The 13,888-nt window shown below is 42.1% G+C and overlaps 1 protein-coding gene across 1 annotated transcript in view; it reads right to left on the bottom strand.

The window, feature by feature from the left end:
* The window catches only part of LOC307034843 (uncharacterized protein), a gene marked incomplete at its 5' end in the record, with an annotated part of 30,297 nt that extends 18,271 nt beyond the window's left edge, over positions 1-12,026 (bottom strand). The window contains 4 exons of the mRNA XM_079673769.1: positions 2,837-3,133; positions 8,881-8,978; positions 10,179-10,798; positions 11,866-12,026. Coding sequence (XP_079529895.1) covers positions 2,837-3,133; positions 8,881-8,978; positions 10,179-10,798; positions 11,866-12,026 — 1,176 coding nt within the window. The remainder of the gene's footprint in view (positions 1-2,836; positions 3,134-8,880; positions 8,979-10,178; positions 10,799-11,865) is intronic.
* Positions 12,027-13,888: the final 1,862 nt, after the last annotated feature.

The raw sequence follows: 13,888 nt of genomic DNA, 5'->3' as shown, positions 1-13,888 counted from the left end.
TTTTAAAAATAATTTTCGATTATGGAGACTGTAACGAATATTCGAAAAATAGAATAATCGCTGGCATCCCTAACCCATATAAAAATAACTATGCCCATGTAAAAAAAACTCAAAGTGAACCCGAGCTCGATAAACTTCTTTTTTTTTTTAACAGTTCTTTTTTAGGGGCTCCCCTAAAAGGGGTCTAAAATCACACCTGGTTAATTGTGGGGTGCCTTCCTCAATGTGCACACGTATCACATCAGTGCATTTTTCACTTATGCAAAATAAATGGAGTTATAATGGCTCTAGGTGTGTGAAAATGTTTAGAGCTGTTGTGTACATAATATTTCTTGTTTTTTTGTGTCCATTGTGTTCCAGCTCCACAAATGGAAAATGTTAGATCGGCGTCCCATCCTCCTTCTTGCCAAGAGAGGCACAAATGGTTTTGCGGCCGATTGCATCTGTCCATGGCAAATCGAGACAGAAGATGGTAACAATGCACTTGTTACCATAAAGAGGATTTACGAAAGCCTTATTAATGGTAAAGTATACAAATCTGCATGCTATATTTCAGCAATTTATCTGTTAAAATCTTTTGTAAATTAGTTGCTCAGTTATCTGGTTTTAAATGTAAAAAAATGTGAATCACTGTTTACCAAGTAGTAAAAAATATGTCGTTATGTCTTGTTTTGTCAGTTAATGGGCCCATGTCATGCTTTTCCGGTTATTACCCGTCCCCTTGTGCAGGGCTCTCGACTAACTTTTTTCACCATCCTCCCGGAACCGTCCCGAAATACAATCTAAGCCGTCCCGAAATTAATGTGGACCGTCCCGAATTTAAAATATTAGTTTTTCTACTACTTATCATTAGTTAAAATCATTCAAAGTGACCTTTAACATAAATAAAACATCATACAAATCATTAGATGATAATTCATTAACCTTTTTATTTGAGTAAATCAGTCAATCACATGACAAAGGCTAAATATATTTAAACAAACACACAAACGAGAAAATTACTAATATTGAATCAAATCAAGTCCCATCCAATTAACCAAAAAAATCCAACACTCTGTCCTGAAGACAGAACCCAGAGTAACCACTAACCAGGAGGACAGTCTGTAACACAGTCAGGAGACCTTTACAAACTGCCCCGCCCCCTCGCACACAGACGGGAGAGAGAGATCTCGTCTGGATTGGAAAGCTCGAAAATACATCATAGACGCATGTTGTAGTCTTATTGCATATTAGAAACGGAGTTGGATAAACTAAAACTGCGATATAATGTTTATGTAGCAATACTACATATGACATATATTTTTTAAATGTCTCCAGTACCGATAAAAAGTCAGATAACGTCGGAGCTTAACGTTACCACTGTCTTTAATAATTCCGGCCCGGGCGGAGCCCGTTTAATACCGGGGCTCGGTACCCATCCATACATGGGGAGAGGCGCAGCATGTTGCTAAGGACTAAATACGATGGAGGGTTCTCATCTCAGCCTTATTACCCATAGGGGATGAAGTGGAGTAAGTAAATAAAGAGGCCGGCGCTCCAGGGTCTGGTTCTGCTGTGCGTTTTTGTGATGTAAAGGTAAAACATTTCAGAATTCCTCCACGGGATACCATTGTCATTTTACATCACTCAACCCGCGAAATACACACACTCAGTACATAGCCTACTGTAGATAGACCCGCAAATTTGCGGGCCAGGAATTCGCGGGCACAGCCAGCTGTGCGGCTGGCTGACAGCACATGGACACAGTTTACGTGTGTGTGTGTGTGTGTGTGTGTGTGTGTGTGTGTGTGTGTGTGTGTGTGTGTGTGTGTGTGTGTGTGTGTGTGTGTGTGTGTGTGTGTGTGTGTGTGTGTGTGTGTGTGTGTGTGTGTGTGTCTCTGTGTGTGTTTCGCGGGTTGCTAAATGTTTTGTGTGTTTATGTTGACAAGGAGGTTTAATAATTGTGTGCTACACACAACGTGCAGTCGATTTCATTTTCATCGCCGTTTGTAGTAGAGTTACCATGGTATTTTTATTTTAACTCTCGTCCCAAATTCGTCCCAAAATTATTTTTTATCCTCCCTGACACTATTTTTTTCGGCCCCGGGACGACGGGAGGTCCTTAAGCTCGAGCCCTGCCCTTGTGTGTTATGTAGCTTTTCCTGCATGTAAACGGTCTGCAGAGTCACAAACCCTCAAAGTACACCCTGTAGCGAGTACAACTCTAACACAGAAAATACCTGTCTATGCTGCTCTTTTTCCATTTTTTTCTTCCTGAGTATAGTGACGTAACGGGCATAGTGACGTACCGGCTCACACACACACACTCACTCAGCCTTATCTTTTCTCAGCCGAGGCTCCGTGGATCTCCTCACACACACACGCACTCACACTCACAGCCTGGCTGTGAGTGCGTGTGTGTGTATGTGCGCTCAGGCTGAGTTCCTCGCTGTCTCGCAGACCCCACGCAGCAACCAGGAAACAACACCAGTAATCCAGCTCACAATGTCTGCTCCTCGAGCCTCAAAGGGCGGAGCAGGGAGCCCCCCAACGTCCCGCCAACACGGCACCCAGACCCCACGCAGCATTCTCATCTGTTTGTCCTTACTGGTGTCATTTCCTGGTTGCTAACAAACGCCATTGTAACACATAATCACTGATGTTCTGCTGTTTCATTTTTAGCTGTAATTACTCAGATTATAAATGTATATGGCGGATTATACTTGGTCATTTATTCACCATGCGTCTACTTTTTTTTCTTCTCAATAGTGACTTTGGCAGTTGAACCTGATGGCCCTTCAACCACACAGGCAGAAATGGCCGCTGACCCAGGATCAGACTTGTCTGTACCTCTTACCACCGAGACTGACACTGAGTTCACTCTCTTCCTCACTCCTGTGTCCTCCGGGCTGACTCCTGCTCTCTCCTCCGGGCTGACTCCTGCTCTCTCCTCCGGGCTGACTCCTGCTCTCTCCTCCGGGCTGACTCCTGCTCTCTCCTCCGGGCTGACTCCTGCTCTCTCCTCCGGCCTGACTCCTGCTCTCTCCTCCGGCCTGACTCCTGCTCTCTCCTCCGGCCCGACTCCTGCTCTCTCCTCCGGGCTGACTCCTGCTCTCTCCTCCGGCCTGACTCCTGCTCTCTCCTCAGTGTCTTCCTCACAGAAAAGAAGACCAACAAGGAATAAAGTGGCAATTAATGGTATGTGCGGGTTAATTAGTAATTATCTTATTTACATCGACTGAAACTGTGTTTGATTTTGCACATTGAATTAGTTAAAGAGAGAGAAAACAATCATCGGTACAATTAGAATACGCCACCTTTTGTTTTGTTTAAGACTTTGCAGTATCAAAAGTCTCAGTGCCATTTTGAACAGTTTAATTGAGCACAATGTGATGTTAGGCAATGTTTAGGAGGTTATTGCTGAACTTCAACTTATTACCATCTTTTAATTCCTTGCAGAATGTCCCATTCATCAAGGGTCAGACATTTTCCCCTACAAAAAACTACTGAGGGAACAAATCAGGGAGGTTTGTTTAGAAAATATTTTAAAATAAATAAACAATGACAATAATGTTTCCGTGGAACCAAGTCTTATCTTATTGGATTTTCGTATACTTTGTTTAAAAGGAGTGTTTCAGTCTTAAGCATGACTACTAATGTAAATATTGAAATTACAGTAACAATAGTTTATTATTAATTTAAGGTTGAGGTACTTGTGTAATGCTTCATGTCGCATTAATGCATCATGTCCAGCCATTTATTTGTATATTACATTTTTTCTTGTAATCCTTTGTAGGTGAATTCCTATTCTTGGCATTAAAAATATTTTGTTAAATAATAATAGTATTCCAAAATATTAAACTGATGGGGAAAATGCTATTGACTATGTTACAGTCCTTCATATGTTTGAGTTAATCGTACCTACTATTATTTCAAATTATCATTTGATTTCACTGGACTTTTTGTATTTACATGTATGACATTTGAAAAAAATGAAGTTTACCTAAAATCTGTGTTTCTTTACTCAGGGCCATACCGAGGTGTTGGTGCAGTGGCAGTCTTGCTCTGGTATGTATCTAATCTGAAGTTTCCTTCAGTGTAGCTGATGGGTCTGGCAGAACAGGGGCCACAAAGTAGTCTTACCAACCAACTTCATCAACCCTGAGATCACTAACTTCAACATTTTGGGTTCCTCAGCAGTAAATTGAATTTAGTTGATCACATGGGGGTGGGGAGCCATGTCATCAATGGCTCTATCAGACGTTTGCGCCATAAAGTAAGACATCCAAGTTCTCTGCCCTTCGTCATTCAGACATCGCGCCCTAGAAACGCTGTCTGATTGTAACACATAAGCAGGGAAGTAGCCTACATTGAAATAGAAATTAAAATAAAATATACAATAGAGTTTATCCTTGATCAATATCACTAAAGGTTAAATGATTGATATGTGAGGCTGGATGGTATTTGATCTCTTTTGTAATTACTGACTTGTTACATTTGTTCTTAACAATTATACTATAAGTATAGTTAGTAGTAGTAAGTAGTATTATTTCTGTGTGCAGTCTTGCAGGCAGTTGTCTAAGTTTAGTGCTGTATGTTTGGGCATTGATAAGACAGCAAATTCAAAGAATTGGTCAAATGAAACATTGACTTTGAAATAAAAAATGTACCTTGTATTATATATGATGTACGTGTTATATATAAATATATACATTATACTGCACTTTCATCATGATATTTTTGAGTGACTTAGTGTATCTTCTCATTTGAAATAGCATTGTCAACATACTGTAGAACTACATATTCCAAACAGTTGAAAAAAAGTAAAAATATTTGCTGTGTTTCTGTTTTACAGTGGGGCGAAGTGGAAAAAATCCTGGGAGCCAAAGGAAAACTTTCCCAGTTAAATATGGCTGACTTTTTTTTTTTCTACTTTGGAGTAATAAAATACATATAAAAAAAACATCTATGTAAGTGTTGTGCCTATTTGTGTTCTTATGTTATCAGTGAGCTGAAGCCAAGACAAATACAAATATATGTTTTAAGTGTATCCATACAAACTCATTCTCTAAAACTGTCATGATTGGTCTGTTATGAATGACACCCATGAGGAAAAAGGTCCTATACTTTATATCACATCGGCAGGACTGTGATGTGATGAGGCCCTCGCGAGCGTCGACGGGGGGGTGGTGTGTAAACCCTGGACACACCATGCCGATTACAGCTAGTGGAGCCTCGTAGCAGAAACTGTGGCGCGCTCAATTGCGCCGCATTTGCGCATCAGTTGAGGCTCCCTCCACAAGATGAGGGCGAGAGGCAGACGCAGTCTGTGTGATCGGCGTGTATGGAGGGCACATCGGCATATCACAGACTGGTGCATACATTGTACAGGCGGCAATTTGAAATGGAACGCAGCCCACACACGGCAGACAAACCCAAACACTTTTGGAACACGCCACCTCCAGACACATTAACATGCACTCCCCTAACTTTCCCCTAATCTGACATTGTATTTCATTCCATAACATATAAATATACTGTTCACCCATGTGAAACACACACACTGAAACCAAAATCATTTACAAACATGTGAAAATCTTTCATATGCGATGGAAACTTCTGAAGCAATGGAAACAGGAGTCAGAGAGACACGAGGAGAGCAGGAACTTCGATGGCAAACTGATGGTTTATTCACAAGACATGTTGTGTGCCACGAATTGACACAAAAGATGCCAAACCAATTCTGAAGATCTCTACCCCAGACCCATATTTAGCTAGTTCTGAGAGAAGAATCAACATTGTGCATAACAAGATAAAACCAACACCTCTATCAGCTGACGCCAATAGGCAGGAACAGGGAGACAAAACACAGAGCACAGCAGCCAAGGCTACAGGTGCCTGTGCTCAGTCAGGACAAGACCTGGGGGGTATACGACGAAACTGGTTCAACCTAACCTGGATATGTTTGAGTTAGCCGGTTGGCCTAATCCAAAACATACGCCCTCTCGCTAAACGGCACGACGACACGGGTTATCAAGTGGATCGCTCAAGCCAGCCGTGTCCTATCTAGTTAGGTGCGCACATAAAAGGGGTAGTATTTGGAGCATTCAACCAATCACAAACATGGAGAAGCGTACTGACAGCGCAGCGCGTCATACTTCCTGAATGAAAAGTCAACTATATAATTAGACAAATATGAAGACGTTAAACTTTAAACATCCATGACTCAAACACTTTATCCAGGATAAAAGCCACATAGCTGCACCTGCAAGGTGAATACAGCTGGTACAAGAAAAAGTGTTTGAATGCGTACATTAACAGGTTTATGATATGCCCCGTCTAAGACACGATCTGACTTTAATTACATTTGACTCGAGTGTTTCGTAATGTGTTGCTTAAAATAATACTTCTGCATACAGTATGTGACACTGTAAGTGTTGCACGGCCAGATACGGCTCAGCTGACTCAGATAAGGAAATATATGATACATTATGATGTGATGCCGCGGACTGTACTGTTACTTTGATCCAGTTACTTATGTTGTGGCAGATACTTAATTTAGCTTTCTTAACGCTAATGTTATAATAGTCAGATTGCTCTGAAGATAGGAGGTGATATTCTATTAATGTTCACGATCACACGTGAACACGTTTGGTTCTATGCAAACTCAGTAATATCCATTGTGATACAGTTATAAGGCCTTCACAAGAGACTGTCAGTGGAGATTAAAGGGGATCAGGAGCTCACGTCTTCTCAGAGTCCTTGGTATCTGGCTTGATGATTATCTCACATTTCTAAACTTCATGTCAATAACCTGCTTAAAAAGCTGAAGGTTAGGCTAGGTTTCTTCTACAGGAACAAGTCCTGTTTCTCTGCTTGAGGCCAGGAAAAGGCTAGTCACTGTGACCTTTTGACCTGTGCTGGACTATGGTGATTTGATTTATATGAATGCACCTAATTGCCTGGTCAAGTTAGATGCTGCGTATCACAGTGCACTGAGATTTGTGACAAACTGTAAAGCATTAACCCATCACTGTACCCTGTATGCAAGGGCTGGTTTGCTTTCACTAACTGTACGGAGGCTCAGTCACTGGTACATTTTTATATACAAAGCCATGCTAGGGAAACTTCCATCTTATATCTGCTCCCTGATCTCACGGAAAATTGTAAGTGGCTACTGCCTGAGATCGAATGCTGTGGTTTTATTAAATGTGCCAACTGCTAGGACTGTCTTAGGGAAGACAGCTTTTAGATGCGCAGCTCCTCTGTCTTGGAATAGTCTGCAAATTAAATGGAAACTGAGCAATCTGCTGCCACTAAATGTTTTTAAAGCTCGGTTGGATGCTACTCAATCGGAAGCTATTGGTACCTGTTTATGTGGATAGTTATGTAAATGATGCTGTATGATGTCCTTTTGTTGTTTTGTTTATGTTTTTATGTTTTATGTGGAACTTACTTGAGCAGGTCTCCCTTGAAAAAGAGATCAATGATCTCAATGGGATACACCTGTATAAATAAAGGTTTGAAATTAAATTAAATGAGAGTCATCATCATCATGTTCTCTCTGCTGCTGCTGCTGGCAGCTGGAAGTGAGTCAAGACTGATTATGCTGCTGTTTAACAGGATAATCTGTCATATAACTTTTTTTGTATTTGTACAGGTGTGAAGTGTGAACAGTTGACACAGCCAGCCTCTGTGACTGTGCAGCCAGGTCAACGTCTGACCATCACCTGTCAGGTCTCTTATTCTGTTAGTTAATAATAATAATAAAATTCAATAACGCGCTTTAACCACTAGGTGCCCGTCTATAAGCTGTTATGGTGTAAATACTACCTATCTACCAATTGGATCCAATATAAAAGTCAGCCGAATTACTGTTGATATTGCAAGGGAGACATATTGTGTGAAAATAAATCTAAGATGTTGTTAAATGGCTGATATATTTGTGATCCACGTCACGTTTTCAGTTTTGGCGGCAGTTCTTCCTGTTTGTATAGAAGTCTTCTCATCAGGGCTCTATAAATAGATAACTACGGCAGATATGTAATATGTAATGCAGCCGAACCGTGTATTACATTGCCGTTATGTGATTAGCTCCAAAGAGAAAAGCAAGCAAACTCGGAATAACGTTTTTTTTTTTTTTTTAAATGTTTTCGGATTTCACATCGCATAAACACCATTTCCCAACGTGCATTGCGGCTAAACCATGAATCATCGAGCTGAGGATCTTGGTTATGCCTAGAAAGGATCCGTCTTGTGTAAAACTCTCGCGAGAGTTCGGCTGAATGTCACGTGGCTGAATGTTTACGTTTGGCAGGCAGCCTTTCAGTTAGGATCGTTAACATCAGTTTGCCACAGCAAATGATAGTGAGAAGCAGTGTGCGAAATACCCGTCAATAAGATTTCTCAAGATTTCTCAATATGCAGTCGGCCTATACAATATTTCATGGATGCAATCCAAGACAATCAGTAGTAGCAGCGTTTCTCAACCGGGGCGCTGTCAAATAATTATATATTCTAACGTTCATATGAATGAATACGCGACCGTTAAAGAACCATCTGTTTTCGATTCTATGCGAGGAAATGGGAGCAGAGCTGGTCTCAGACACACACACACACACACACACACACACACACACACACACACACACACACACACACACACACACACACACACACACACACACACACACACACACACACACACACACACACACACACACACACACACACACACACACACACACACACACACACACACACACACACACACACACACACACACACACCAACTTGAAGACCAAGGCTAATTATGCTTTTCTTCTTAACCCCGGAATCCACACAGGACATACGCACACGCTCATCTTATGCACAGCAAAGATCGAAAAAATAGTCTTTTACCTTAAGTGAGAATAGACCAAAGATGCCTTGGCTCGACTTCTTCTCGTTGCCGTCCTGATTTCCAAGAAGAAGAGAGACGATGTCCTGCTTTAATCCAGCTTTTCACGAACGGCACTGGGTCGAATTTGTCCAAAGGGGGTCCGTTTAGGTCCACAAACAGAAGCGAAGACAGGCTCTCCTCGCGCAACCTGTTGCGGCTCTGGTTGTCGGTGTTATAGACAAGTTTACGCGCCAAAACACGGGTAGCGCCATGACACTACACAAATGCACTTCATTTCCGCCGGAAGTCTTTTGCACAGCGTCTGTCGGTGTAAACCGATGTAAACAGTCAGACGGGCACTGGTGTAAACACAGCGATTTCGATGCTAACAGTGATGCTAGCTTGGGAACACGATTCTACTTCTTTGACTGGAGATGGCGTTACTCTCCCCCACCCGAATTCAGTGCAAAACTGGGAGGATAACATGACGACGTGGCCCAGCATAAAACCAAAATAAACTGCCTTATTTAGGTCATGCCCACAGGAGCCAACAGTTGTCTGTTGTTTACATAATGCACAATTTACATGATCTCTTTATGCTGTGCAATATATCATATGTGCCTGTACTGTTTGAGTGAAAATAAAGTTTGATGTAATTTAATTTCATTATTGCACTGTTATTGCATTATTGCATTTCATATGTTCCTTAGAGTGCTACAATTTCTTTTAACACAGTTCATCATTCATATTAAGCTCATACTGTACATAAATAACACTGAATTAATTAATTGTTGAGAGGAAACTAAAGAAATGGCTTCAACAAGAAAGATCACATGTTTAATCCTAACAGGTATTACAAATTAAAATATAAAAGCAGCCCACACAATTACATCACTATGAAAATATTCATATATAATATTAAAAAATACAATGCATGCAGTATTTGTTGTGTTTATCTGTATTTAATGAACAACATGGCTGGGTGCTGGGTGCTGGTTTGTGGTCGTAGCACTCTCTATCTAACCACTCGTTCAGGTGCTTTCTCGAGTGATTGCAACCAACTACCGCACACGTAGTTCCCGAACCACTTTTCTTCATGTTGTAATTGTTATATCCTCTTTGTCTCTGCGATATCAGTGCTTTGTCGGCACAACGGAGCTAGCTAGCAAAACAAACCCAGTCCGCCAAAACGGAAGTGCATTGCATCGAAGGGAGGAGTTCAGGATGTAGAGCGGAAACGGCTCAATAACTTGTGTATTCACGGCGGAAAAGCCTCTCTCGCACTCAGCAGACGTGCATAGCCGTTCCAGTGTTTTGCCCGGTGGAGTGCCCTGCAATTTCCAGTCTCTAAACTGCCCCACGGCGTCCCCGGCTGGTTCTCCGAGCGATTTAGCCAGACGGTGTACTTCTTGTTCGCCATACAAAGTCAAGTCTTCCCGCTCTCCTGGCCAAAAGCGCTTATCAAGAGCTTTGAGCGTCTGGACCAAGCTTGACTCCGGTAAGCGCTTGGTTAGAGTAGCAACCACCAATTCATAAAAACGAGGCTTGTTTATTTTCCCCCTGCCTTCTGTCAGCTCTACGTCCTTAAAAAAGCCCGATGAGACGCCCTGTTCAGCCTTCTTCATTGATCTCCCCCCGGTCGTCTTCATGGCGGTCAAAACATTGATGGTTTGTTTGATGTGGACACTTGAGTCCACAAGTGTCATTTCTCTTCTCTGCAGCTTGAGAGACAGGCTCTGGAGTTCACGCAGGATGTCTTTCATGACAGCCAAATCTTCCACAAATCCTGAGTTGGTTAGGTGCTTGAGAAGTCCCTTGTATTTTTGCCTCTCAAGATCATTACGTGATGCGTTCTCACTGGATGCTTTAAAATGGAGTGCTAGTGCGGGGAAATCTTTCCATACAGCTTTTACTGTTTTAAAGCTGCTGGCAACCCATCTGATGGTGAAAATTTGACCTATTTTCAGTATTTCCATGTTGAGCTCGGCCGCTGCTTCTTTCAGCAATCTGGAATTCCTGGTTGACTGATTGTAGAGTGAGCATAAATGTGAAATAAATATCTCAAAGTGATTAGTGCCACCCACATCTTTAAGAGCATCTTTGACTGACAGTTCTAGTCTGTGCGCCAGGCAGTGTACAGACTGCACGTTCGGAAAATTGTTTTTGAGTCTGACGACAAGCCCACTGGCTTTTCCCGTGAGCACTGCAGCCCCATCGGTGGCTATGCTTATTAGGTGCGTCTTCAAAAAGTCATCATCCATTCCAGCTTTATATAGACTCGCCATCATCGAGTTATAAATTGATTCAGCATCGACCCCATCTGTGAGTTCCACTATATCCAGGAAAACATTATCTACATCCCCCTTACCACTGACATCACATCTTACGTAAATGATTAGATAGGGACGACCGTGAACAGTACTTTCATCAATTGTGATTGATACCTTTGAATCCATTTCTTTCACATTAGAGACGAACTTGCGGCGCATTTCCTTTGCAATGTGACTTATTATTTCTGCGCATGCATGGTCAGATTTGTGGATATTCCCAACTTCGGCTCCATTCAGCTCCTGCATTGTCATGAGGGGGTTGAGCTTTTTATAAGATAGCCTTTCCTTTGCTACGGTGTAAGCTGTTCTAAACGAGACTGTTGTTTTCTTGAGTAAATCGGACTGTACATCAATGAAACAGTTTGGGAGGGTTTCTTTGTCTTTCATCTGTACTATTTCCACTGACCTTGTGTGGGCCTGGCTGTCCCTGTGTTTGTATATCTTCTTTCGTAGCTGTTTTGCATCAGGGCTAGTAACATCACCATTGATCCAGTCTTCCGAGAGGTGTAAACCCGGTCCCTTTTCTGAGAGTAGCAACGTTTTTGCTTTCCTACACACTAAGCATCCTAACTTTCCAGCCTTAATGTCAAGCCAAGGGTTGCGGTCTTTCCATTCGCCCACCTGCTTCGTTGTCCAACCACCCGGCGGAAAGTCACTAGCAGCAGTGGCAGCTACCTCCGCAACTGCTGCGTCTTCTGAGCGCTCTGCCTCAACTTCACCTCCTTCTGGGGAGTGACTGGGCGGGACAGGAGCCCCCGACTCGCTAACGGTTCTGGTAGCGAGTGCTGTGCTAGCTGCTGCGTCATCAGCATCATCTCTGGGTGTCTCATGGTCATCTCGTGGTGTCACTTTTTTGGATGTGAACCCAAAGTGCGCGAGTGAAACACTTTGGTTTAGCTTTCTCTTAGACATTTGAGTCCTCTAATGTAACGTCTTTCTCTCCTCTTTGCCGCGCATGGCTAATTTGCATAATTTGTGTCCGCGTCACGCAGCGTACCCGTGTCACGCGGCTGGCTCTGCTTTTGACAGCCAAAATAGAAGTTATTTGTGAATAAATGTTTTGAATTATGAATACTGGACATAGTAGGCTTAAAAACATTTTAGTGACCATTGCAAGTGACAAATACATATTATAATTTCAGACCCCCCCTAAATGTTGCTGTTGAGGCTTTCAGGGGGGCTCAGGTGTTAAACGGGGGGGTCGAGCTCCCCCGGACCCCCCCGTATTTCGCACACTGGAAGCTAAACTATCTATTAATTATGTCAATGACAGGGAGTGTAGTGTGATTGTTGAAAAGCGGTCTTGCTGGTGTTCAAAGAAGAATGACAACACTGTAGATCACCAACACTATGGTTTAATTTGTATTCACAGGCAAGTCAACGTTGTCGCAGTAAAAGTCCAAAGATAGCTCCTGGTGCAATAAAATGTTCCCTATGTTTACTATTATGTCTGATGTTTCTCTATTAATATTGCTGCTGCATTAATGTGAAGGTTGCATCATGTTACTGCTGTAGATGTGTTTCCGAGCCGCTCCGATTCCAACGAGAGTTACAACGAGAACGTGACGTCATATTTACACTAGACGGATCCTTTCTAGCCATAACCGAGGATCTTGCCTACGTCTGTTTCCGGTATTGTTTTTGACGGATGTATTTTGTTATACACACATTCCTTCACATTTAAATTAAAATGTACATTAAAGTATTTTGTGAGGCTTTCTAAAATGTTTTAAAATATAACTACGGTTCGAGTTGAAGAGTTTATAAATTAACATGAACCGAAGCTGTTGCCTGGTAACGCAATCGTGCAACGTCACGGCCGTTAATTCCACATCCACACACATCGATTTAATAAATGAATATAGCCTTTGTATCTGCTAAAAGAGGTGCCGACCAGCTGGGGCAACAAGAAAATTGGTGAAATCGAATGTGACTATTACAAATTAAATCATTATTATATTAATATTGATAATAATAACAACCGACCGTCGGGGTAGCATTTGCTTGGCATTTCCGGGTATATCTCCACTGGTTGGGCCACGTTAACAATACTGTGTAATTGTCACGTTTGAAGGGACGAAATCGTGACAGCTTCACGTGTCCCATCATGGTAAATCGTCACATGTTCACGTCTTGCCGTGATACCGGGTTGTGCTGACCATGTCCATGCCTTTATGACAACAGTGTACCAATCTTCTGATGGCTACTTCCAGCAGGATAACTCACCGTGTCACAAAACTCAAATATTCTCCAACTGGTTTCTTGAACATGACAATGAATTTTACTCAAATGTCACAGTCCACAGTCATCAGATCCAAATCCTACAGTGCACCATTGGGATATGGTGAACCAGAGATTTGCGTCATGGATGTGCAGCCGACAAATCTGCAGCAACTGCGTGATGCGATCAGGTCAATATTGAGCAAAATCTCTGAGGAATGCTTCCAGTACCTTGTTTAATCTATGCCATGAAGAATTAATGCAGTTCTGAAAGCAGATGGGGGTCCAACCCATCCTAGCAAGGTGTACCTAATTAAGTGGCTCGTGAGTGTATTACTTAGCTCAATTTTTATTGTTAGTGTGTGTCTGTAGGAGTAAAGTCTAGACACATTCTTTGGATGTAAGCATTGGCTAATTAAACAGGTCATGATTAAATGACATGATGATAATAAGGGTGATCACCAAAACCTTATACCAG

This window comes from Notothenia rossii (genome assembly GCF_949606895.1).
Source record: "Notothenia rossii genome assembly, chromosome: 4".
Classification (NCBI taxonomy): Eukaryota; Metazoa; Chordata; class Actinopteri; order Perciformes; family Nototheniidae; genus Notothenia; species Notothenia rossii.
Note: the sequence above shows the minus strand (reverse complement) of the source record. Positions and strands in the feature narration are given on the sequence as shown.